This window comes from Pollachius pollachius (genome assembly GCF_949987615.1).
Source record: "Pollachius pollachius genome assembly, chromosome: 2".
NCBI lineage: Eukaryota > Metazoa > Chordata > Actinopteri > Gadiformes > Gadidae > Pollachius > Pollachius pollachius.
The window spans coordinates 31,859,351-31,886,975 of NC_136935.1; the positions used below are offsets into that span (position 1 = coordinate 31,859,351).

General features: G+C 45.7%; 1 protein-coding gene across 1 annotated transcript in view; it reads left to right on the forward strand.

The window, feature by feature from the left end:
• Nucleotides 1-3,053: 3,053 nt before the first annotated feature.
• tbc1d1 (TBC1 (tre-2/USP6, BUB2, cdc16) domain family, member 1) overlaps nucleotides 3,054-27,625 on the forward strand; it is a 35,237-nt gene continuing 10,665 nt past the window's right edge. The window contains exons 1-12 of the mRNA XM_079758930.1: nucleotides 3,054-3,375; nucleotides 13,038-13,673; nucleotides 15,402-15,491; nucleotides 15,675-15,779; nucleotides 16,364-16,496; nucleotides 16,838-16,929; nucleotides 17,916-18,026; nucleotides 19,689-19,823; nucleotides 20,069-20,208; nucleotides 20,932-21,195; nucleotides 22,356-22,489; nucleotides 25,791-25,979. Of these exons, the coding sequence (XP_079615056.1) occupies nucleotides 3,307-3,375; nucleotides 13,038-13,673; nucleotides 15,402-15,491; nucleotides 15,675-15,779; nucleotides 16,364-16,496; nucleotides 16,838-16,929; nucleotides 17,916-18,026; nucleotides 19,689-19,823; nucleotides 20,069-20,208; nucleotides 20,932-21,195; nucleotides 22,356-22,489; nucleotides 25,791-25,979 (2,098 nt within the window). The 5' untranslated portion in view covers nucleotides 3,054-3,306. The remainder of the gene's footprint in view (nucleotides 3,376-13,037; nucleotides 13,674-15,401; nucleotides 15,492-15,674; nucleotides 15,780-16,363; nucleotides 16,497-16,837; nucleotides 16,930-17,915; nucleotides 18,027-19,688; nucleotides 19,824-20,068; nucleotides 20,209-20,931; nucleotides 21,196-22,355; nucleotides 22,490-25,790; nucleotides 25,980-27,625) is intronic.

Genomic DNA, 27,625 nt, shown 5'->3' on the forward strand with positions numbered 1-27,625 from the left:
TGATAAAAATGTGAAGTTATGCCTTATTCATAGGCTCATTTGCGTTGTGCATGCTATTGATATTTAATCAAATGATCGGAACATTAAAATGCTGTAGGATCGTAACAACTGCACAACTACTATCGATTCCTCTTTTTAAGAGTAACTTGACAATTTAGAACCCCTTTTACTTTTTTATGTAAATATTTGTAGGCCTATGCGAGATTGTGTGGGTCGAAACTAAAGCACACTTTTATACAAGTGGACAGATTGATTAAGTTTGCTAAGTTTTGAACTGCGTTAAGTCATATTTTTCTGTACAGCCAGTTGTTGTTTACCGAATGTCTCCTTGCGCTGCCCTTCAAATGCCCATACTGTGGCTGCTTTATTGAACGCATAGCTCTGCTGGTGCATGCACCTTGGAAATAATGATCCTAGAATGCCTGAACCCCCTTCACTGTGTGCTTCAATGTAATTAAATATAAAGAGGATCACGGGATCCTAGAACTACGACTGCAACCCTCAAATGGATGTAACTCTTAACAGCTTTCAAAACTATCGACCACTAAATAATGTGTCTGTGTCGTCATGGCAGGTGATTTCCCCCCAACAAGCCTCGTCGTCTGCAGCCTCAACCGGCATGGAGGGTATCTGCTTTGAGGTGAAGCCGACAAGGGATGAAGCCCTGGTTCCACCCTGCGTCCAGAAGCCTCCCTCCAAGCGCTGCTCGCTGCCCTCCATCGCGCCTCCCACGGTGGTCTCCTCACGCCTGGACAAAGGGCGAAGGTCTTATCCCAGGGCTCGGGGGGAAACTAAGGAGGCCCCGGCGGAGAAGGAGGAGGAGCAGGAGATGCGCTACAGTCTTGCCTTGGTCGGTTCTCTGCCGGTGCATCCTCTGACCACCATGGCCATGCTGCCCTGGGTTGTGGCCCAGATCGTGCGGCCCGGACCCGGGGAGCGGGAGTGGGGCCACGGGGGTCCGCACGTAGGTGGACATCAGAACCCCCTGAAACGCAATCAGTCCGTCTTTCTGACCGTGTCGGCATTGCGGGTGCAGTGCGTGTCGGCCTGGGCCGAGGGGGCGGCGTGGGACCCTCTCTCCCACACGGTGCTGTTTGAGTGTCTCCCTCACAGGGTGACCAAGCTGATCTACAACAGCCAGGAGCCCAGCAGCTTTGGCTGTCTTATCCGGGACAGCCAGCACTGTGCCTGCTATGTCTTCCAATGCCACGACAGCACCAGGGTACCTACCCCGTTGTGTGTGTGTGTGTGTGTGTGTGTGTGTGTGTGTGTGTGTGTGTGAACTCTGCATGCTTGTTTGTGTGTGACTGCAATAGTATTTATTGTGGTCCACAGCAAAGAGAAATTTGTGTGTGTGTGCGCGTGCGCATTACTGATCTTTTAGTAATTAACTGCGGTAAGTAAGTGCAGAGAAACCGCAGCAGCCCCGTTTCCTTGTACTTGTTTACAGGGCAGTCCTAGCCTCTCCGATAGGCTGGCGGCGGTGCCCTTGACTTATGATCCAAAGGCCACTTATGGATATATGTCTTTGATGAGAATCGTCAGTTCTAAAAAGGTACAGGCTTTCTGTGCAAAGGGCGACACTCGTATTGCATACTGGTTCGAGGAAGGAAGGAGGTCAGCCAGGCATCCACCTCTTGGAAGTTGACAACAAAAAGTGGTGTGTGTGTGTGTGTGTGTGTGTGTGAACTCTGCATGCTTGTTTGTGTGTGACCGCAATAGTATTTATTGTGGTCCACAGCAAAGAGAAATTCGACACTGTGTGACCTGGTGCCACACTGTGACTCCTAGCACCATGCTGCGAGACACAGGCACACACACTTGTCTCTTGAGCATTACGCTGCTAGCCTTTTATATCTTTCCCCTCTACCCTACATAGAATGCTCTACCAACTGGCTAAGCTGCAGCTGGTGCCCAAAGTCAGGCCAACAATATTTGGGAGCCTTTTTTTAATTGCTCCCCAGGTCAGACATACTCAGAATGCTCACCTGACAGCCACAATTGGAGGCCCATTTATGGTCAGCACAAACAAACTAACGACTGAGATGAAGGCCTCTTAGCACTATCTGCCAGGAGGACCTTGATGTTGAATAATTTGGCCTTATTTGTCAGCTGTTAAGTCAATTGAATGGCAGCAAAGCCATTTGAAATGTTAGCAGTTATTTGTTGTAAATCAAACTGTGAGTACACACCACAGTGTACAGTTTTCTAGTCCGTGGGTATTTGTTTGTGTCTTTTGTAACTGAGCTGGTCCATTCTTAACTTTAGCGGATGTCGGATTATATTACCTTGGAAACCACTTCCACCCTTCCCGTGTGTGTGTGTGTGTGTGTGTGTGTGTGTGTGTGTGTGTGTGTGTGTGTGTGTGTGTGTGTGTGTGTGTGTGTGTGTGTGTGTGTGTGAGCGCATGTCTGTCACTGAGTGAAGCATTTCTCTCGTGACAGAATTCTTGGTGTTGTCATTAGGCCTTGGATGCCTTTGTGTTTACTCTGATATTTCCATTGGACCGAGAACTTGACCTTATTAGTGGTCAATCTTAAATTTCTATAAATGGATAAAAATCTAGTCAAACCAAACAAAATCACTAGCTTATTGCTACACAGACTACGTGAGCAAAACAAACATAATTGTATAATTTAGCTGTAGATAATTTCAATAAAAATGTATAATGTAATGTTTCTCTTATCTTGAACTTGAGCTTACCGGCTACAGTAGAGCAAGATAATTCTGACTTCATCGACCACAAATAGTAAGACCATGCCCTTATCACAATACGTTTCCATACCCACCACCAGGTGTCACCTTGGATCTGTCAATAATTGTCAGTGTGTTATGTTTTTGGTATTTTCAGTGCGTTAATTACATTTGTAAGTGGTTTTAGAAAATCGTTGCCGAAATCTGTAAACAATACTCAGTATAGCGTCAGATGGTGGGTGGCATAGTATTGCCGGTTATCTCTACCAAAGCAATCCCTCCCACTCGGGTACGCCTAATGGAAGGCGCCTCCTAGTAGCTGGGTCAGCAGAGGAGCGTCCTGTGGGTACTCGTTCATCTTCCAGTCGGTCATGCCACAGACAGCCCCGGGAAAAACCGCTTACAATATGTCAGATACATGTCTAGCTTGCGTACACTTTAAACTACTTAGCGGTGGTCTGGACAGGTCCGGGTCTGGAACTGTGTAGCCCCCATCCCATTGTAACTTCGGCGGACTTGACAACTGGCGCTTTAGGAAGTGGAATCCACTTCCCACTGGTTTGAAAGTTGCACGCCACTTCGAGAAGCGCCCATAACGCTCCGGGAAGCTTTATGGCGGATGGAATGAGGGCAAGACTACAGAGATTCAGTCTATTCACTACCAAGCCTGTGCAAAAAGATGTAAGTGGGGCTATGTATTTCGACATGGGGATTTGGTTCCTTACTGCTTAGCAGCCAGGGCAGGAGGTTAATGCTAGAAAACGGTTAGCAAGAGCGAAGTGAACCGAACGTGTAGTCTTAACGTGAAGTCTTAACAAGTGTCACTTCTTACCATGGCTTAACTTAACTGCGTTAACGACACTCTTTGTTTCTTCTCCTAAAACCTTGTGATTGACATTGGCTTTATTTGTATGGGGACGCATACACGGGGAACGTCACGTATCGGTTAATAACGTCGTAAGTACCTGATTACTACGTGATAGTAGAAAGGATTGCAACCAAGACGCTCCATGTGTGGACTCATGTCTGAAATGGAAACGTATGGTCTTGAACTGAGCGAATCGATCAGTTCAAGACCATATAAGTTCTGGCAGTTGTTCTGCCAGTTGTCCGGCTATGAGCACATACATCCAGACCGGTCCCACCGGTCAGTGATTGGCAAAACCATGGAAGTAAGAAATAAGCGTGTCCATCTGATTATAATTCATACTCTTGGTTTAGGTCAATGCCTGATCTAAAGCGTATAGGTTCACTCCACAGCATCCACTGTGTGGTCAATGTTTTCATAGTTGCAATCAAGCTTACCTCTTCTACCCCTTCAATTTCCCCACTTGTTCCTGATGTTTTGATTTCCAATGAGCTGTTTTAGGATTTTTTCCAACGCAAGGCTTAGGCTTTAAGGGTTTTTAAGATGACAAGCATTCTGTTTTACCTGTTAGAATGTAGCTGTAGCAAGTGTACTGTATGATAGAGGACTGTGTTTCTGTGACTCATCGCAGTGTCACCACCATTGTGCTGGTGAGAAGTCCACCGGTAGAAAGGGAGGTGGGGTTTGTGTGTTAATAGTGTAATAGTGTGTGGTATTCTTCCTAGTCTACTTGAGTTCTCAACTTCCTGTCATGGCACATGGATATTCATCACACATGCAATTTGTTCAGGCCTTATAAACCATGTTTCATTTCGGTAGTGAGGGTCCACAATTAAACGTACATGTTGGGGTTTAGAGGACAGTTGGTCAGTTGTCTTGTGTTAACTTAACGGTTTGTTTGGATAGAGTTGCTGTTGTTTCAGTGTGTTATCCAGGTTGATGCAATCAGTTTAGTTGTTTGTTTTTAATCAAGTAGCTCGATAGACTTTGTCGTCGTCGTCGTCGTCGTCGTTGTTGTTGTTGTTGTTTTTACGTCTGGAGTGGTTAATGACCTTGAAGCTGGCCTACTTTTTAGCCATGACATTTCAGCATGCAGTGCTGGTTCTTGGTATTCTCTCTCATGTTGCCCACCCTTTTCTTTTACTTTTTTTATACATGCCCTCTCACCTCTGTTCATCTCCCAGTCAGGCTGTGCTAAAAACAGGCCAGTTACTGTACAAGGCTATACTATGTAAACTTACTATACTAAATCAGTCCAATTATCCTGACTACCCTAGCAGGTTTTTATAGGTCAGCTATAAACTTTTTTGCATTCATTTTGAAGAGCTTCACTTCTAATCTTATCTGTTCAAAGTTATAAATAATTCAAATAAACCACCTATCTTCTTCTGTGGTGGCCAGTGGCCCACCTCTGTGATTTCCAGTATTTTGTCCTGAACATCCCCCCTTATCTTGTTTGGCATGGCTGAGCCCTACAACAAGTCGCCTCATTGTATCCCCAAGCTCACATTTCAGAGAGCCTGTCATCTCCCTGCCTTCTCTTTGTGCCGTTAAATGGTTCCGCGACTCATGGTATGACGTCGTTGTCTTCGACTTTTTGTGGCTGCTAAACCTTTCTGTCACCCTGTGAGGGGAGTCATAATAAGACTGCACCCTGCGGGACAATTCCCATGCTTCCCAAACACTCCCTTATCCTTTCATTAGATTTAAGACATTCCTGTTCCCCTGGGCCTTTCTCAGGTCAGGCCAGTCCTGGTGGTAAGTCTCCTCAGCAGGCAGGACCTTGATCCTGGGCCCGGCTCCACTGGGCCACATGACCATGGGAAGTCCAGAATGGGGACTTTCAGCTGACTTCTGGTTGTTTATGTAGTGGTTTTCCCCTTCCCCCCCCCCCCTCTGATACTCCAGTGTGAACCATTAGCAGGGTCACATGGTTGGTTCAGTCATGGACTCTGCCGTTATTAATGTCCATTTAGGGAGGTGACTATGACTGTAGTGTCTCCCTGCTATATCAATTGGTACAAGTATGTCAATTGTTAATTTTTTGCTTAGCTTTGTATGAACAAATTCAAACAAATAGTCTCAGAAAAACATAAATGTTTTACTGCTTGCATATTATTTTGGAAATAATATACAGTGTTAACATGTACACAATGTTTGTTTCAGTTTCTGAGCAAAACTGAACTTTTTGAATTCTCATTAAAACAATATTTTAAACAATGGTCAATGAAAAACGGACCGCAGTCCGCTAGGGCTGCTTATCTATGATATTTTAACTTTCCACAAATGTGATGTATTCTTTTATATTCTTTCAAGAGATCCTTTTTTTCCCCCCAAGATTAGGCCTTTATCAGCTGTTTAATAATGTTAATCATTCCACAAAAGTAGCTGCAGCATTCCTTATAGGCCGGTGTATGACAGTGGACCAAAGCAGTGCGTATTCAGTGCAAACATCTACACGGCCCATTTAACGTTTGGCTTCTTCATAAAGCACTTCCACATGTTACCATGTGTTCATTCCATCTAGGCAACGTTGTAAATTATCCAACAGCACTTTTGTCAGCTTCCCCTTTTCCAGAAATGTATCACAGCTTTTTTCCTCCAGAGTCTGTTGCTTTATTTTATTGTATTTAGCTCTGCTGAATCAGCATAATGATGTTCGTTGTGAAAGCCTGAAAGATTTTGCAGCCTTGATGGGATGTTAATAAGCAGGGCCCTGAGAAGCCTCTACCAATCGTCCTCCACACACGCACAAACCTAGGAGGAGGCTGAGTTGTAGTTTGTTTTGCTGGGTACGTTTCCAGGTAACGTTTTCCTTTGGTGTAACTTCCTCCTTTCCTTGAGAGGTGAGTGCAACAGAAGCCCCTTTTTAATACCTGCAGGCTACCAGACACCATGCCCCCCCTCCCCATTTCAGGCCACTGCGTATGGCCACTGACTTCCTCTTCGAGGCCAACCTCATCTGAACATCGGTGGACTTGGAACAGGACAATGTATTCACTGTCTTTTAGTAAGTAGCTTACCGTTGGAGCAGTGAAGGTTTGCCAACGTTCAACGACTACATTTCTTTGAGATGGAGTCAAGCCCCCATTTCATCCTGGGAACAGAGAGCTACGGTGTTGTGTTCATGTGAATGTTTGTATGGGACCGGGTGTCATTAGGTTGAAGGTTTGTATGCTACTGGATAGTGGGCGGGCTTTCCGCTGATGCTGGTGAAGTTTGTAACCCTCTCCCTCCACCAGCTATAGCAACTGTGTAGCCCACTGGACCATTGGAAAAGGTGGCCGATTCCTACAGTCAAGTGGGCATATCTATCTTTGTGTGTTGTGTTTCTTCCTGCGTGCAACTCAAGGTCATTGCAACCCTGTTACACTGAGAACCGGTAAGTGGGCTGTGTAATGTTCTGTGTTGCGATGCCAATAACGGCACAAGCACGCAGCCTTCGCCAGTGTTCGGTACGGTTGATTGTTATCCCGAGAGTTAAATGTCCTGAGTCCATGTTCAACCAGGTAGGAGGAAGTGCAAGAGGTAAACAAAACGATGTTCGTGTCAGGAGACAGAAGGCAGATGGGGCCTGCTGCACACATCCAGGAGGATTGGCCTAAAAAACGGAGAGGGGGTGGATGCACTGTTGATACACTGGGCCCCCGGATGCGGGCAAAACTACCAGCTACCGTGTGGATGGAGACGCTGTGTGCAGTGGTGGGGAATGAAGGAGCAGGACATGGTATAAAAAAGTACAGCTTTAAAGAAACGGCATCAGAGTGATAAAGTAGGCTTAAAAAGAAAAGCTGTTCCATTGGAGCTCCGCTTGAGTTGGGTTACAAATGGACCTACAGGTTGAACTAACCACTCTCACCTGACTCATGCGGATGTTTGATGTTTAGACTTTCTTGTAGGTCTAAGGTGTAGATGGTTGTAGGTGGCGGTGGTGCTCTTTTAAAAGACGAGGAGTGTGATTATAAATATTGAGCTTGCCCTGATCAGAGACCCATTAACCTAGGCCTGATTTTAGCCTTTTGACATAATTGTGGGCTTATTTTTCCAGTTACTAAAGAGTTGCAGCCCCTCTGTCCTACTCCACCGCCGAAGAGCATCAGCTGGCAGCCCTCTGGTATCGAGCTCTGATGTATTGACTCCATGCAGCGAGGGGGTTACAGGTGTGCTGGGAAAACAAGCTGTTGGCAGGATTTCAAGTGTGACTCATTTGTTGTCACAAGTGCACATTCTGATGCAGTGCAATACCAAGTCCCTGTGCTGCCAATGCCGGTTTTTTTATATTCGAAATGTGGTGCTCAGGTCAGCACATTTGAGCTGCAGCTGGATCTCCATCATGCTGTTTTATCTCCTCTCACTGTCGTATGTATTTACCAGAATCGTAGCCCTTCGGTTGACCTTAACAGGGCTTTTTGTGTTCCTGTTATTCCTAAGCTCCTTGTTACCATCCATCATCTCTAAGGACATTAACTGTAGACACTGTCCAGATGCCGTGTGGAGAAGATTCTTATCCCTCTCTGCCAGCATATTCAAGCCTTGAGTTTTCTAGAAGATAAGATTGAACATTTTCTAATAGTTTGTATATGAATACGTCCAAACTATATATACTGTCTGTTCCACCCCCACAGGCGCTGTTTTTGAACCACATGTACTGATGCATTGTATCCTCCAGTTCTTAGAATGGCGGTCACAATGATAACAAACTCAACTCTTGTTATCAATGTGAAGGCAAGATTTTTTTTTTCAAGACAGGCTATCTAAAGCCTGAGCCGTAAGGCAACTTCTTCTTGTTTGGAAAGAGGTATGATGTAACGTCCTCCTCCACCACCACCCCTGAGATCGGCTGGGTTCGCCTTGGCGGTTGGTGCAATACTGCAGCACAAAAGGGCCTCAGTGTTTGTCAGGCTGCTTTAACAGACAACCAAGCTGGGCCAAACACACCTTATACCCAGGCAAGACTGAGCAAGGACCTTGCACACTCCCCTATCGGAGCCTCTGTAGACCCAGTAGCTGCTCATATTGGAATGACATCACCAGCATGACTCAACCCCTAGCTCCTGCTCCCAGCCGCTACTTCCTGGTTGGCTTTTTGATTGGGTGCCTTGGTTTGGCACACATCCAGAATGGGGTCAATACCGCTTCTAGGCCACTGGGGATTGGAAACCAAGTCCATGTTGTGAAAACAATGGCTAAAACATTAGGAACATGGTTGTACATAGTGGTCATTTGTGTATTTGATGTGATGTTACTTTACAGTGAGCAGGCATTCCAATTGAACACTCTTAAACCCCTTTGTTTTGGAACGCTTGGGCTACAGTGCATGAAAAGAAGGATGAAATGTGTTGATATATGTTGAGTTGGAGAAAATTACGACAATGCCATGGAAAATCGACTAGGCGGGGCCAATATTGTAGAAGAAAGTGGTGCATAGTGTTGACCCATATATCTTAATGGAGATGTTAGTTCATCATGTCCTTTTGGATGTTGGCTAGGCCTGCCGTTTGATATTTGCTTTTGGACCAAAACAAGCAAAGTTTCTTTCTTTGTTCAACTCACAGAAAGGTTGCAGTGTCAACGTTGCAATGGGACGTGGATTACACATCCCGTTGTCTGTCTGTCCGTCTGCCTGCTGAACTTAAGCCCAGATGAACAAAGCGTGTCCCTGCATGATCTGCTCCTCTGGGTGTCTGGTCTACCTCTCTGCCCCTCTTCCCTCGGCTCTCCCCTCTTCCGGTTGTTGGTAGTGGCTGACATTAAGTGGTGGAGGAGCTGGGGGAAGGCTGCATCCTATTGCTTTGGTTAACTGTTGATATATTTCAGGCAGTAGGCCTCTTCCTTGTCTCTTCTTGTGTGATGAAAAACGGGTCTTCAGGACTTCAAGTGTCATATTTATTTTCGCAAATCAGACTTTCGATTACTAATCTGAAGTCTGGTGGAAAACAAGCTCAAATCTGGGTGAATTGGGACTCTCTTTTTCTTGCTTCTTATTATTTTCTGCCAGTTATGTTGCTGGAACCTGTAATCTGTAAGTGTGTAATCGGCTATTAACAGCAGACACAAACCATCCTAGCCGTGTTAAACAGTCAAAAAGGTTTAAAATCAACACCCTGTAGTCTGGCCAGTGTAGGAATACAGTTAATGGAATCCAACTCTGAAGCTTTTATAATTGCGCAAACCAGTTTCTCTTCGTTCGAATATCTCTGTGATGAAATGAGATACGGGGCATATATCCGTCCCTTCAGTTTCTGGTTTCTGGCCAGGCCTTTGTGCCGTGTCCCCCAGGAGTTCTGCTACAACATAGTGGGACTGCTGGGTCCAAGAAGAGTCTAGTTGGTCCCAGCACGGGATATGCTGTAGGTGGATCTAAGCAGGCAGTTTGTGTGTGTGTGTGTGTGTGTGTGTGTGTGTGTGTGTGTGTGTGTGTGTGTGTGTGTGTGTGTGTGTGTGTGTGTGTGTGTGTGTGTGTGTGTGTGTGTGTGTGTGTGTGTGTGTGTGTGTGTGTGTGTGTGTGTGTGTGTGTGTGTGTGTGTGTGTGTGTGTGTGTGTGTGTGTTCCCATGGCGTATCAATGTCTGGGGTGACCATGGAAAGGGCTGTTTCACCCGTGTCATTTCCTGTTTCATAATGACTAGTTGGATGCCGGCAGGAGCTAATGCTGTTTCACGCAACTGTTGTTATCTTGATTGTGGACGATGACACAGCTGATGTGAATATTTTGATGGGCGAGAGTAGTCTCTTTGTTGTATAGAACAGTATTGGAGTGATGAGTAACTAGTGATTATTGTTAACCTTCCCTTGCTTTCCTTTATTGCCCAGTGACTCCTCCTGGTTGGTTTGGATCATCAGTGCATCATGCATGAATTTTATATTGGTAATGTCTGGGTTAGTAATTCACTCCAGACATAAAATATGACACACAAGTTAACGTTTGTTGGCGTTATAGAAATTGAAATTGACTTGACTATAAATCTAGACCCATACCATGTGAGAGGGAAAAAATAAGTAAAGAAATAGGAGAAATGGAAAAGTCTTCTGGACTGAGATAAAGGCCAGAGTTTCGGCATCTTTTATTGTCCTGCTTTTCTTTAAAACTTTCTTCTTTCCAGAATTTTCTGGACGGGGCACCTTCTCATGGAATACAGAACCTTATTGTTGGAAAAAAGGACAGAAGCCGGTTGAACTACACACACATAATGATAATTCATAATTATACCACAGCATTGTTGAATACTTGGCTCTGATTGGTCAGCGACATTCCAAGTGTGTGCAGTCATTTACATTCGCCTGACACCTCGGCCATTTGACAGTTTCCAAATCAGTGCGGTACAAATCCAACATCACCAACAACGGTCAAGTAGAAAGCCTGACCAGATGTTTCCCTGACAACCCAAAAACAATATGCTCAAAGCACCGCAGAATAATATTTGATCTTCAGCTGATTAAGTTGATGAAGCAAAAATAATGTTATAAAGTAGCTAATATCTAATCATTGTAGGTTACTGTGGTATAAGTGGAATAAACCATGTGCGGTACTAAGTCGGGCGTTCCCCATCGTAGAGCTGCTCGATTATGGAAAAGGTCATAATCACGATTATTTTGGTCAATATTGAAATCACGATTATTCAAACGATTATTTTTAAGTTTGAAAATATGATGTATTCATGCAGTATGTCTCTCCCAAAAAACACTTTGTAACTGAGATCTTTGAAATTTCGCCTTAAAGAAATACACAAAATGGTCAAAAAGAAAATGTTCAAATCTAAAATAATGTACAGATATGTATCCAGCTCTTTCTATACTTTCTGCACTTTCTATAAAACATAAAAAAGAAATCGTTTGACGCTAAAATCGAAATCGAGATCGAAATTCGATTAATCGCCCAGCCCTACCCCATCGTCCATTTTTTTCTCCAAAAAACAGACACATGGTTTATTCCTTACTTTTATTAGACATTGCTCCTTTTAGTAATACAGGCTTATGTCGAAGTATAACTAGGATGTCAAGATTTTCAAATGATCATAGTGACAGAAAGCAAGGGTCTCTTGGCTTTGTTTGATGGTGTACAGCAGCATTACTCATTGCGCGGCTCGCAAGCCACATGCGGCTCGCCAAGCCTCTATTTGCGGCTCGCATGGCGGTAAAAATATACAGTGATATGATCATGCAGTGAATACAGATATTTAAAAAAACAATACAAACAATTATTTAAAAAATAAATCAACAGCGGCATTAAAAGGTGGAAATATAGCCTTGTCTAGAAAATATTTTTAAACTTGCTCGGCTCTACGCTGACAGCGGGGTTGCCAGATTGGCGGTTTTCCTGCATAACAAGAGAGAATGTGCTCTTTGGATGGACTTTTTCTTATTAACTTATTCTTCAATAGCTTCCATGTTATGTGACCCAGTGTCTCCACATTATTCCAGAAAATAGCACACAGTCACACAAGTCTTAATTTTCCTCTCAAAGTGCACCAGATTGATGCATTCCAGGTTAAAAGGTACCAAATTTTCTTCCGGGGGAGCATGCCCCCGGACCCCGCTAAGGACCGGGTTCCCTCCACAGTTTCACAAAATTCTGTGGGAAACACTGCTTCAGGGAGGACATATTATTAAGCAGGCATACTTATTTATGACTGGATTTATAGCTTTTGATACTTTGCGGTAAAAATGGCTCTCCTGTTGACGTCGTCCTGTCAGTGCGGCTCTCCTGAAAAAAATAGTGAATACCACTGGTGTACAGATTATATTTTAATGTCTCGCACTGAGGTTGAAACGGCATTGGTTGAATGATTCAAGAAAAGGCAGGTTCCCAGTTCAGTACGTAAAGTAGTTAAACTCCCTGCTTATCCCAATTAAGAGTATTTTTATAAACTTCATTAACACTGTGTGGTTTACTGCACATTGTTGTCTGATTTGACGATGGCTAAGCTTTTTTCTGGTCAAGCAGTCATGCACTGATTCACACGCGCACTCACATGCACACCACTCCCTATCCCCCTCTCATGTTTTTCCAGTTTAGCCACTTTTTTGCTTCCTGTGCTGTAGCGTTGCAGCTGGCATCTGCTGTTATTCCACCTAGCCCACTATGCATCTGTAACACTGATGGTGAACCTTCAAGAAGGACAGATTAGTTATTTTAATCAGGCAATACGCTGTTATTTGTTTTGATTTGCACAGGGAAAATTATGGTGTTCTGGCCGGTTGTGCTTGATTTGAGATGAGCTTGTGTGAGGAGAGCAGAGATGTGAATAATTATGAATTCCTATTCAGGTTTTTAAATGTGGAACGCTAGGGGGTAGTTTTTTGTGTTTTTCATGTTTATTTATGTGTTTCATGTTTCGAAATCATCCCAATGTTAAAAGACCATCATGCGTATTTCTGAAGACCATGTACATTAATAAGAAATACAGACCCGCGTCCCTGAATATTCATGTTGACACGGCAATACCTGACCTTCTCTGTGTCTCACTCTTCCCCAGGTCCCTGAGATCATCAGCACGCTGCGACAAGCGGGTAAGAGCGCCGCACGCAGTGATGATGTCACATCCACCCCCGACGCATCTCCGCCCACCGCCTCCAGGGGCCTTGCCATCGCCCAAAGCTGCCCCTCCTTTTCCTCAATATCCACAACGATGACGACGGCAGCCGGGACGACGACCATGACCACGTCCTCGCTGTCCGCCCCTCAGCTGTCCCCCACGGCTTTCGCCAAGAAGTTTGAGGTGCTGTTCTGCGGCCGGGTGACCGTGGCGCACAAGAAAGCGCCGCCCGCCCTCATCGACGAGTGCATAGAGAAGTTCAGCCAATCGCGTGGCTCGGGGGGCGGGGCCAAAGGCAGTGGTGGCGGGGGGCTTGCGGGCGGGCTGAAGAGGGCGCTGGCCTTCCACTCAAACGGGTCGCTCAGCGACGGCGGTGGCGATGGGCTGGCAGAGAGCCCAACGGCGCCCAGGCGGCCCCTGCTGTACAAGAGGGACCCCAGCTTCCCCTGTCTGCAGGCCCTGGACGAGAACGGCCTCTCGCCAGAGATCACCCTGAGCCACGCCGATGACACCCACTGCCACTCCACCGGGGTGCGGCCCACCAGCCTGCAGGAGAACAGGACCATGCTCTTTATGGTAAGGTTTGCATCTCGGGGACGTATACACACACATCCAGAGCCTTCTTCGTCAAACACTCATTCAGACTGGACCTACAGCAGGCAATGTTCTTTTTGAGGATCTCATTCAGGCAGTTCCTGTAACTGCTATTGTTATCAGTGTCCGACAGCTCAAGCATCTGCAAAAATGTATCATAAAAGAAGGAAGTCCCAGTTAAATCATTTATTCTAAAAGTGAAACATTTTTATTCAAGGCTTTCTTTCCAGCCCAGCTTCAATTATAGGGGTGTAGTATTTGTACTTCATTACGAAGTTCTTCTTTGTCATTTCCTTGATAGACAGACAGAAAATGAGCTCCTACAGACCCTTCTATTTATTTAGCATTTTAATCAGTTACTGAACATACCAAACTACACCACTGAAACAGACCACTGTGTTAAGAGACCACTGAGTGTGTGTAACGAAAACGAATGATGACTAAAGGCACGTTCTGGCTACTCATCACAATGATTTCACCTCAGTGAACTCCAGACTTTTTAATGATTCCTAAGCAATTCCAGTCTTCCTGTATCCCTCCCAAGGCAGGATATGATCCCTGATATGATCCCGTGGCATCGGAAGCTGAGTGAACGCTTCTGTCCACTTTCTGCAATGATAGATATGTGAAGGAGCAGGGGGCGTTGACCATTCCCCCCAAGATAGCTTAACCCATCTCCATGGTTACTTCTCCTTCTGCCTCGACTGCTCAAGTCGAGGCAGAATACCGGCCCAGCTTGATGTGGTTTGACTTGGATTCGGCTAGGATTTGCATTTCCATTAATACCGGGCTACCTGCTTGAAGGTGTGATTTTAACTGATGATGCGCTTGTTTTTAGTCGAAGACACAACAAACCGCACACTTAATGTGGTAATTGGGTTGTTTTAGATGGACGGTGACACACACAATGATATCCACGATGGTTGATTCAGTTTGATGTTCAATATTCCCCCTTTTTGCCTTCCTTGCTCATTGAGAGACGATTTATTTTATGTTAGTACAGTATACACATTGGAAAAAGTTTCACTCATTTTTCCCTGAGTGTCTCTCGATGTCCTTGATATTAGGGAAAACTATCTCAAATTGGAAAAATTGTCCAATGTCCGATCTTTAAACCAAGACTAATATGAAAGACATCTGTTCTATTTCAACAAGATATTTTGTTCTGCAAGAGACCATCATGTAACTAAAATCACTTTGAGTGCTCCTACCTAAGCGTTCATTACCATTTATGCTTGTATAGTTATAGGAACGAAAGAATGATAAATAATCAAGATGTTGAGGGCTCTAGCCATGCTCTTTGAGATTGGCGATGCTTCTCATACACAAGAACGCACAGCATATTGTATTTTTATAGGTCTATATTCCTAAAGTTTGGCCACCAGGGAAGACCTTACCACAGCCCTTGGAGACGGTCCATCTCAGGCTTCTTGGCACGTTAAACTGGTAGCGGTAGCACAAATCAGTACATACGCGCTCATGGAAAAACACCACAGGTCCTCCCTAAACCGCAATATCTGATTCCTGGAGCTCCAGTCTGAAACCAAGACTGCTGATTGACCTAGAGTTAGCCTCACCACAAATATACCACATCCACCGTGTTCCGTGTGCACCACACTTTGGCCCACGCACAAGAGCCACCTGGAGAGTGGCTTTGGGTCAACCCATTGAAGCCTCCTCTTACCGCGTTGTTTGCCTGCTCCCCTCCAGGTCGGGAGGTCCCAGATCTTCCTGGTGAGTCCGGACACCAAGAAGGTGGCCATCGAGAAGAGCTTCAGGGAGATATCCTTCTGCTCACAGGTACCAGGCACAGGCCTTCTGCAATGTTGTGTGTGTGTGTGTGTGTGTGTGTGTGTGTGTGTGTGTGTGTGTGTGTGTGTGTGTGTGTGTGTGTGTGTGTGTGTGTGTGTGTGTGTGTGTGTGTGTGTGTGTGTTTGTGTGTGTGTGTGTCACTGAGCAGTTTGCGTGTGTCTCTCTCCACAGGGCATTCATCACGTGGATCACTTTGGCTTCATCTGCAGAGAGACGGTGGACGGAGCAAGCTGCCATTTTGTCTGCTACGTCTTCCAGTGTACAGATGAATCTCTGGTGAGGGACGTTGGCCATGTCAACAACAGGCTGGGGCAAAATTATGCCCAGTCTGCGTGAATGGGTGGGCGGGTTGGTGTGTGTATTGGGGGGGCATTATTCAATCAAAGGTATTATTTTTTTATGCAGATATGAATAGCGGCACATTTTCCCAAGGGGCCTTTTTCTGTATTCAAACAGATTTGAGTGATAAGGGTGTTTACAATCGCTCTTAGTCCTTTCACAACCGTCCTCGTTACAGTTAAGTATCTTTATTGGTCATTAAAATGCAAATAACTTGTAGCCATAGAACGCTGGCATTTATTTCCAAACCACATTTCCGTACAATTTTCACAGATTGAAGTTGCAAGCCTGTAATGTGATCGACACATGTTTATGTACTGTATCCTATGTACAGTATGTGGCTCTTTCCAATGATAGTTTGGGCTTAGTATAAATACATTTTTGTCTATCTATCGTACTCTTTTGTCTTGGCCCTTTTGAAATGACATCACCCCTCCCATCTAATGAAAAACCAACCTGGAAAAATACTTGGAACGGGTCGGCTAGTCATTGAACTTTTGTCTCCCCTTTGTCCCCCGCAGGTAGACGAGATCATGCTCACCCTGAAGCAGGCGTTCTCGGTGGCCGCCCTGCAGCAGAGCGTCAGGACCCAGAGTCAGCAGTGCGACAGCTGCCCCATGCAGCAGCTTCACCGGCTGTGTGAGAGGATAGAGGGTGAGACGCCCCAAACGGCCCGAGACAGGGCTGCTCCGTGACCATCATTATTTTATTTTATTTATTCAAATCATGTGTCGATTTTTGTCTAAAGGCTGGTAAAGGGGTTGGTCACAATGTTCATCGCACAATCTCAAGATAAAATCTCTTTGAATTCCGATTCCCCTTTGCCATGGAGAACCACGCTGCGATCCACTAATGGGACGTCATTGATCAAACTGCAACGGCATTCAGTGTAAAATCAGTTTGTCCACTAATAGCTTTGTCGGTCTCGGTCAGCATTTTGAGGTATGCTTCCCCCTTGACTCTGGCACGCTTTAGAAAATGTTTCAATGTTTCAGGTCTCCAGCCGTCGAAAACCAAGCTGGAGCTCCAGAGACACCTGGCCACCCTGGACAACGAAGACCAGGCCGCCGTCTTCGAGAATAAAATGGTAGAGTGTGTGTGTGTGTGTGTGTGTGTGTGTGTGTGTGTGTGTGTGTGTGTGTGTGTGTGTGTGTGTGTGTGTGTGTGTGTGTGTGTGTGTGTGTGTGTGTGTGTGTGTGTGTGTGTTTCATCACATCAGTGTTTGTGAGGAGTGTACTCCAGTGTGATTCACCATAGTCTGAATCATCCCCGGATGGCTGACTGATACGAAGGCAGCGCTGTAACAACCAGTTTATCTGCATTTTCTCACCGGCTTAACTGTAGTAAATTACAGTGGGGTCACATGCTGTACATGTGGGCCTCACATTGGCACACAAATCATGCTTAATTTCCGTCGAAAAACATATCTGCATCTGACTTTCTCCCTCACTTTTCATCTTCTGCCTTTTTTTTTTTTTACTTGCTGTCTTTTTTATAGCTTTCCCAAGTTCTCCCCTCGAAGCCATATGTTTTCCTGAAAGAATGATTCTTTGTATACCGGTGTACAGCTAGGAATAACCTTGAACCAATAAGGCATATCAGTGTGACTGTGTCCCTCAGCCTAAACCTCACTTGTGACTCCACTTCATGGATTATGTTGATGAAGTTGTCCTCTCTTTATCTCAATGTCATGGATCTAATACATGATGGTTGGTACATGGTGTTTTTATATTGACATGTGATGTCCTGTCTACACTGAACCCAACGTGAAGACTGACCCCTGGTGGCACTGTTGTTGAAGTACAGTGCAAGTCCAATTACATTAGTCATTATATGCTTATTAGTTAAGGGTGTAATGGGGTAATGGGACAATGACTGCAGGCTATACCACATATAATATGAGTGAAGCACACTAAAGGCATTGCATTTTTGGATTGGAAAACACAAAAAGAATAAAATATGGTTTAAGCTTAAATATTGTTTTAAATATATATACCACATTTGTACCATGTCAAATGTACATGCATACACATTTATGTCTGGTTGTTTAATTGACTACTGTCTTTCTTCCAGCGGGCCAAGTCTGAGCAGGAGGAGAACGAGATAGTGATGGCCAGTCTGAGAAGCCTTTACGAGGAGCGGCAGAAGGGTCACCAGCACACTCAGCCTGGGGAGAGTAAGCAGGTGGGTCTCTATATGGAGCACATGCTGAGCCTGCAGACCTAGGCCTGAGTCATGTGATTTGAAAGATTCTAGCTGGACTGTAGAGATTGTATAAAGACTTAGTGTTGGCACTTCCAAATAAGGTCCAGTACACGATCACAGAGATGATGCATGTTCAGCTGTACCACCTCACGGCTCTTTTCTCTCTTTCACTCTCTTTGACTCGCTAACACTGCCACTCTCACTGTTTATCTTTCTGTTTATTGTACTATATTATTTGACCCTCACTTATCTGCAAGTTAAGTTTGTTTTTCAGCTCCTTCTGATTGTAGTCTTGTTGTTGGTCTTTTGCTGTGTTGTGATATAGTTCATAATAATGCATTAGAATGGGAAATTAACTTTTGCCAAATGATTGCATTGGGAGGGGAAATATAAATGGCTCCGGATCTCCATCATGGCTTCTGGTAACTTCAGTCCATTATCTAATGACGTGAATATATCCCTTATCAGCAACGCTATTAATATCTGTTAATTATCCTAACCATGCTTGTTGCTCATGCCAACAAGATATTGCACAGTGCTTGAAATTAAACTAAACCTGATAAACCTGACCAAACACCAAATAAACCTGAGCACACACCAAATACGGATGAATTTTGGGTTTTGGAGTGTAATAAAATATGTAGCCTACGAGCTATTAAGCCTATTAATTAGGGGTGTAACGATTCACCGATTCTAATCGGTTACTGGTTGGATTATTTAAACTTTGGAAATCGGTTGAGTGAAGCTATAGCCTGATATCAAGAAAGCATTGTCAACTAATTTCATTCCGTTTCCATACAGATCAGAAAAATGGAAATGAGGAAGTGGGCGGATCTGTGTGTGTGTTTGTGTGTGTTTGCGCACCTCTCTCGAACAGGGAACCCCGTCCCGAGTTGTGAGCGTGCGGAAAACAGCTATATTAAAAATAGAACAATACAACATGTCAGAAAACGGTGAAACGATTTTCAGTGCACCATGAATCTGAAATCAAACATGTGGAAGTCCTTTGGGTTTTATAAGAAGGAGGGGAATATTTACAAAAGTCTTGCTATTTGTAAATTGTGTTGGACAGCGATCAAGTCTATAAATAAATTGATAAATAGAAATGTGGTTCTAAATTGATACATTTGTCTTCCACTTTTTCCCCATGCCATAAAGAAACAAATATAAAAACTTGAGATTCCATGGTCCCTATAACATATATATATTTGTAAGAAGGCAATAGCTCTTTTATAGAAGACTTATTTGAATTAATAGTGAATTAATGTGTTAACATTAAACTAATATTAACTGTATCGGATTAAATCATATCTTATCAAATCGCACATTGAATCGATTGCATCGAATCGTTCCATATTAAAATGTATCGACCCTGAATCGTATCGTAAAGCATGTATCTAGATACGTATCGGATCGTCCTATAAAGGAGCAATGCACACCCCTACCATTTAATATTCCAAATGCTATGGCCGCAGACACCCAGGTTTATCACGATTCAGACAAGGACTAAAACAAGCAGTGAATCCCACCTAGTGACCCGTCCTCCATGCTTTAATATACACAGAAAAAAAGTGTCCATGTCCATGCCACCGAGTGGCTTGCATGAGGCCTAAGTGTGTGTCTCTCTGTCTCCCTCTACAGGTCAGCGATGATCCCAACCAAGCAGAGGTGACACAACAGCAGCAGCAGCAGCAGAGCAGCAGTCGCCAGCGTCTGGAGGAGTTCAAGACAAGAGCCAAGCGCTCACTCACAGAGTCCCTGGAGGGCATCTGGAAGGTCTGTGGGTCTGGATTCCTACTCATGCGTATGTTATTTAATGAATTTCCCTGATAAATGGCATCAGCGAATAGTGTCTGTGTGTGTGTGTGTGTGTGTGTGTGTGTGTGTGTGTGTGTGTGTGTGTGTCTGTGTGTGTCTGTGTGTGTGTGTGTGTGTGTGTGTGTGTGTGTGTGTGTGTGTGTGTGTGTGTGTGTGTGTGTGTGTGTGTGTGTGTGTGTGTGTGTGTGTGTGTGTCCCTCCAGGCTAGCAGGAAGCCGGCTCAGAGGGATAACAGTGAGGGGAGCGACGGCTGCTCCTCCAGCTCCACCATCACCCCTGAGCAGGGTTCTCTGGATGAACCCCTGCCCCCCTCTTCACCCACACGACCTACCAGCACCCTCAGGTACAGTCACACACAGTCACAACCTCCCACACACACTTGTTTTACCACGTGTTAGATTACTAATTTGACAAATTTACTATAAAGGTTTAAGACCCAAACCTGGGTAGTTAGGTGGCCACTGTAGAAAAACATTTTTTAAAATTGTCTTCTGAACCCGGAACAACACAGGACATGCTGATTAACTGATTCCCCCCCAAGAAGGTTAGGGTTAGGGCCATAGCGTGGTCAAAATTCTGGTTTTGGTGTTCCTTAATGCAATATGTCAACTGCTACAATATACAATGTGCACGATATTATTGTTCAGTACTCAATAGAAAACAGAATCAATAGATAATAAATGTAATAGATAATAATTAATAACAGTAAATTAAGTTAAACTTTCTTGTCATGTGTATTGATAATACCTGTGCTCTGACTCTCAACACAATGCGCTCATTCCGATAGACAATATCAAGTGCACAATGACTTATTATACAACAGCAACGTCGGGTGCATGTGGGTGCGTCAGCTGCCTATCAGCCTGGCCTCCTCCGGCGTGTCACGGAGTCAGGCGCTGTGAGGTCTGAGGCTCCGGCTGCGCTTCCTGGAGGGACGGAGTGAAAACAGGACATGTGCTGCTGCTGTCTCGCGACGCTTTGGATGTCCCCCCTGTTTGAAGCGAGTGCCGCTTAAGTATTGTCCTTTTCCCTGCCCCGTGTGTCGATGCCACGACTCTCGTCACAGGGGCCACAACTCCACCGGGGACCTGAAGCGGCTGGACCCCTGCTCCTCTCCCCTCTCCCCGTCCCCCGGGGGCACGCAGCAGCAGCAGCAGCAGCAGGCTTTCCGCCGGCGGGCCAGCACCTACAGCCACCCCCCGACCCCCACCTCCGCGGACCCCTCGCCGGCCCACACGGACCCCCTGGCGCCCCAGGACCTGACGCCCGGGTCCAAGCCCAAACTGGTGCGACACTACTCCGTCAGCACAGACACGCCGCACCAGAGCAAGTAGGTGGTGGTTGGGTCGTGGGGGGGGGGCGGGCTGGGGTGTGTGTGTGTGTGTGTGTGTGTGTGTGTGTGTAGAGGGGTGGTAGAGAGTGGTGGTGAAATGGGGTGTATACTTACCGGTTTAAAATGTGAACACTAAACAGAACATGTGTTGTGTTTGCGATAGCTTTACTCTGGGTCGTGTGTACACGACACGACACACATGCGCTCACACACTTCCTGTCCAAGGATGAGCCGTTTCCTGTCCACCTCTACATGCAGCATGAATCGGCTTAATTTCCTTTTCCCTCTTTGAAACCCAGCATTGTTTCTTTGTTTGGTCTGTGTGCTATCAGTCTTTGCAGAACATTTTCTTTAGCTTTATCTATCTTATAACGTCATTCTCTATCTCTGTTTTTCTTAATCTATCTCTCGCTCCTCTCTCTCGCTCTCTCTCTCTCTCTTGCTCTCCTTCTCACATAGCCTCAGACTTTCTTCAGACTCGTGTCTTCCTCCTCCCTGCTCCTCATCTCGCTCTCCTCCCCCGCCCCAGCACCCCTCCCCCCCCTCGTCGGGGGGGAGACTCAACAGGAAAAGGTGAGCGCCGCAGGCTCCGGCGTGTGGGGGTCCCTCCCTCCCGTTCATTCCTTCCAGCGGTCATTCCATATCGTCCCTTCAGCTCTATCTTCCATGCTGTGACCTTCCTTTGTTTCCCTCTGGCTTGTACTGTTCTCCTTCTCCTGTCCCCTCACTTCCATCTCGCCCTCCCCCTCTATCCCTCCACCATCCCCAGTCCTCTGGGAGGCCTGCGTGCGCGTCTACACTCCTCTTCCTCTGTTCCCAACTTCCTCAAATTCCAGTTCCTGGCCCCCGTTCAGGAGAACGATAGTCCAGAGCTCAAGAGCAGGTACACGCACAACCATGAACGGACGGGGAAACACACACTGCGCCATCTCTGCGGATGTTGGATTGTGCTTGATTTAGTATTTCTTGCCCTCGATATGCGATATATCCTTCTCTGTGTATGCAAGTTGTGTGATGTTTTAGCCATTTGTGTCTTTCTCTGACTTTGTGTGTGTGTGTGTGTGTGTGTGTGTGTGTGTGTGTGTGTGTGTGTGTGTGTGTGTGTGTGTGTGTGTGTGTGTGTGTGTGTGTGTGTGTGTTTGTGTGTGTGTATCTAGCGATGTGGCCGCCCTTTCAAGCCCTGGGCTGATGCATGTGGTCGGGGAGAGTCCTCTGCGCAGCCAACGCCACTCGTGGAGACAGCAGATCTTCCTGCGTGTTGCAACGCCACAGAAGAACTCTGATTCCATCGGTAGGTAGCTCACACGCACATGCACACGCACACCACACACAAAGATCAAAAAAGGTTACACTGTGATACAAAATCATGACGTTAGAGCTAAGCTAATTGAGCTAATCTTTTTCTAATATTGTAGCATAGCTTAGAAAAACTTGATGAAGCTTGACAAATAACCTTTTCTAAACATATTGTTTCTACATTGTGTGTGAGTACCTTCAACCCACAATGAGGTATTCCCATACACAATATGGGAAGTTTAAAATGTCATTGTATTGTCTTTTTGCGCTCAATTGCAACATTATACAATACACACATGCAAGAGGATTTTTTGATAATGAAGAGAAGTCACTATTATTAGCCTTCACTCCTGAGTTCTAACATTTAATCTCATCGCACATGGCCATGGAAACACACAAACAAAACAAAAGCTAACACCACCAGAGGACTACATGTCTATACATGCATGTGCACACATGAATTCCAAAAGTGTAGTTTCACTGTGGATACAATTATTATCATATTTGTAACATTTTGCAAACATTATCAATTTCAGAAGCTGGCCTTGCCTTAACTATACATACTTTCCACTAAGTGGCGCCCTTTCATTTGAGTTGAGTGCTTGCTCAAAATGTACCACATGGTTAGCATGTAAGAGACATAACTTGGTTTTAGTAATGACTTCATTGACCATTACATTCCCTGTCCACTGCCCACCATTTTAGAAAAAGCAACCGTTTAAGATACGGTTTCAGACCAGAGAACTGGGCCTTTAGTTTTTACACCAAATCTTTACACCCGACTAGAGTACACTAGTAGAATGTAATGTTTTATCAAATGTACAAATACTTGATTAACCATCAGTTACTGCTTTGGAAATGTCTGCGCTTATTCAGACTGTTTGGTCAGTGGCAACTTAGGTTTAAAATAGATTTAAATAAAACAACCATTTTTGAGTAAGTTTTCCAAATGTAATTCATTCGGAAAACATTTGGACTACTTACTGTTGGTGTTAAGCTGCTTGTTAAATTTCCCTTTAATAAGGGAACAAAACATGTATTATACAAATCACAGTTGTAAATACCATAGTAACGTCCATTTTTTATCCTGCCAATTAAAAAAACACAATTTTTATTTTCAGATACTATATGCATAAGTCGTTAATTCCCAGTGAAGAAGGATGGAGTTTGGTAACAAGAATGTTACCATGGTCTTAAAAACGAACCTTATCCCTTCTATCTGTGTTGGTACGAATTGGAAATAAAGGAAGTTCATACTTATGTCTGCTGACGACTTGTTAGGAACTGAAGCGAATGTATATGCTGCATACTTGTTTTCAGTGTTCTTTCAACTGTAACTATAGCAAATGATAGCTTAAAAAAAAGGCCACTATAATAATGCTACGGCTGCACCTATAGGTGGGTCCGAGCCCCCTGCCTGCCGTGGTGCTATAGGTGTCGCCCGCTGCCACCTGTAATTATCCCTGTTTGTGTGCAGAGCTGCGTACACCACAGCAAGGCATGCCAGTGCATGCATTGCTTCGGAACTTCCTTTTTCTAATGATTGCACATGTAAAGTGTATGTGTGTGTGTGTCCATGTACACTGTTTGCGTTGGGTGTATTTGACAACGGAGCAGGTGTTGACAAGAGGGAGAGAGAGGGGTCGGGCTGGTAGGCTTAGACACGCTCCGTTTGCCAGCCAAAGCAAACTGTCTTTGAGGGAAACGGATGTCATATGTTGAAACTTAAATCGCAGAAAGTGGTTAGGTTACGCTCGGTCACTGGCACGTATACAAGTACTGCACGGTGTCAGGTCAGGTCGTGTCCATTATTGCCTGACAGAAATGTATACATTTTGTACAGTACGACATTTGAATTGAAACATCCAACGTGAGCCTTTTAAGAAGACACCTGTTCATCTCGGCCTTGGTTCCAGTCCAGATATTGTTGCTGAGCTAGTTCAGCCTGTAGTTACCTGCATTTCCAGTGAAGTCTATAAATATTGGATGACAACCAAAGACCTGACTGGCATGGAATAGCTCTGCTATTGTTGTGGTTTACTATGGTGCGGTTGGTTTCTCGGTAGGACCCAGATAAGGTTCAGAAGGTGTCTTATTTATCTTTGCAGGGCACCTGCCATGGCGGTCAGGGTGACACAAATTGTGTTGCAAGCCAGCGTGATGTGATGTGTGATTTGTGATGTTTAACTCTGCACGCAGTGGCTGGGTGTGTATGTGATTACGTGTTGCTGAGTATGTGCTTGTATGTGTGACTTATTGGGTGTGTCTTGTGTGTGTGTGTGTGTGTGTGTGTGTGTGCATCTCCTCCTAAGGTCATGTTGACACACCCCACACGGAAAGCGCCACAGGAAAGCGCCGGCATTTATTGACCATGTCTGTGTGTGTGTGCGTGTGTGTGTGTGTGTGCGTGTGTGTGTGTACGTGCATGCACATGTCTGTGGGTTTACAGGCAGGCTGGGCGTTGGCCCTGGCCAATTTTAAGTGTTTGCTCAGGGCCTGGATGGTGCCATATTGTGTGTTTGTGTGTGCGTGTCTGTGTGTTTCCTATAAGAGGTCACTCCTTCTGCAGGCTTGAAGGGACGTTCTGTTTCAGGGAAACAGCCTTAAAGACGTGTGGGTGTGTGTGTGTGTGTGTGTGTGTGTGTGTGTGTGTGTGTGTGTGTGTGTGTGTGTGTGGGTCTCTTGCATCAACAGTGTTGTCGTAGTGTCTACTGGTTTCAACATGCCTTATGTTTATGTGACTCAGACACAATGTAATTTATTAATCTAAATGTGCACTGGCTTAGGCAATATCATTGTGGTTCTGTGAGGGTGCAACCTGTGCGCATATATTTAAAGAACATCAAGCAAGTGCCATCTTGCAAGGTATTTTGAGGGTTGGGATCCACCCTATAGTTTGAGGTCACACACATACACAGCACAAAAGTGTGTGTGTGTGTGTGTGTGTGTGTGTGTGTGTGTGTGTGTGTGTGTGTGTGTGTGTGTGTGTGTGTGTGTGTGTGTGCGTGCGTGCGTGCGTGCGTGTGCTTGTGCACGCATTCAAGTTTGCGTTTCACAGCTTTCCCTAAGTGGATGATTGACAGCCGACGAAGAGACAGGGCACATGTTCCTGCTTAGAGATGCAACAGACTCTCTGTGTCCTTGGCCTTGTTGAAATATATCTGTAAATCTATAGATCTATAGCTATATTGATTTAGATATAGGAAGATAAAGATGGATGGATATAGAACGATTCTACCTCTTAACTTGTCTCTTGTCTCCTTCTCTGTCTCTGTGTCTGTCTCTCTCTCTCTCAGAGCGGGGGGAAGGGGGTCCGGAGGCGTACGGCGGTGCCGAGGGAGGGGCCGCCGGGGGGGACCCCGCCCCACCGGGCACGCCAGGTGGGAAGAGGAAGAGCGGCGAGGAGCTGAGGGAGCTATGGAGGAAGGCCATCCTGCAGCAAATCCTGCTGCTCCGCATGGAGACGGAGAACCAGAGGCTCCAGGGTAAGAACGCCACACGCACGCACAGCCCAATCTGCATTTTTGGTGCCTTGTGTGGACGTGGGCGTCACAAACGCCACGGCAGGTCCTCTCTCTGGGCGGGGGGCTGGGGTCCGGGGGGCCGCTATCCGAATGAATAGGCAGATAAAGGAGGCGCTAACAGACCACGCCCATGGTGGAGCAGCCACACTCTGCGTTGCCCCGGGCCAGACAAAGTGTTTTCACATGGGTGGCCACGGCGGATAGGCTTGGGACCGCCTATGCGGAGACTGTCAGGCAAATGACGCCGGATCAATGGCAGCGAGGAGGGCCTGTCCGCTCCTGTGTTGGGGCCCCACCCAGGGCCAAACCCAAAATAGAATGATGTCTAAATGTGTTTTCTTTTTCTGTGTTTACCCTTTAATTATTAGGCACTTATTAATTATACAGGTGTGTTTCTGTGTGTGTGTGTTTGTGTGTGTTAGAGAGATAGTTCTATGGTTGTTTTGACCCAGTTGGCTCCAGTTGACAAACACACACCCCGGCACACATAAAGAGGTGACGTGCGCCAACTGATGCAGTCGAAACCCGTGCCCAATCCTACTCCACACCCACATTATTCCGGAACCCACTGGGTCTACAGAATGTAGGTCAATATCGACGTAACATCGCTTTACCTCTATTAGCCATACGCAGGCCCTAGCACGCACACACAAAGACACACCAACACGATTTCACCATTTGGTTTTATGTTGTTTTTGATTCCAACCTTGGGGTGTGTTTTTCCAGTGGGCCCTTTGTTTGTCTGGGTGGAGCCAGGGAATGCCCCATCCTCTCTCTGTCTCTCTCTCCCTCCCTCTACCTCTCTCTCCCTCCCTCTCCCTCTCTCTCCCTCCCTCTCCCTCTCTCTCCCTCCCTCTCTCTCTACCCCTCTTTCTCTACCTCTGCACTACCCACCCAATTTCAAGCCTCTGCCATTGTGTTTCAACGTGTGGGAAACCGAGTCTGCTGTCAGTCACCGTATGTTATCCTAGGTTGGGTGTTTCAGTGGGGGGGGCGTACAAGAGTCACACACCCCTTTCCCATTTTAGTATCAGCGTTTGCCCTTTTTCTTCTCCCCTCCACTGCGTTAGTGGGGGAACTTTGGGATGAGACGGCTGACATCATAGTGACATGGAGGCCGTGGTGAGACGCCATGTGAGCCAAGCGGAGCCCGCGTGCGTCTCCTCCACTATGTATTGTTCCCACCTGTGTCAGATAACAATCATACCGTCTGCTCCCAGCTACGCAAGCGCACACGTGTGTGCGCTTGCGTAGCGTCGTGACTCATTACATAAACGCCTATTTCCAGTGCCTTACCTTTCTTGGCAAACAACCTTTGGCTATTTTTGTTCCGGTTGTCTATTTCGGTTGGAGATTGAGTCACCCCTCTTTTTCCAGCGGGGTCGCGGCCGGGACAAGCTAGCTCCGCGAGGGTGTGAGCGGGAGCGTGGAGGTCGCAGGGCGGGAACCGTTTTGTGTGAAATAAAAGAGTTGGCAGAGCGTTAGGCAAGTGGGCGAGGACCAGGCGCAGGTAGTGACAGAAACAGAAAACAGAGAAGAGAGAAGTTGTGGTTGAAAGCGATGGAGGGATGAGGAAGGGTGTTGTCCAGAGGAAGAGATTAGGTGGT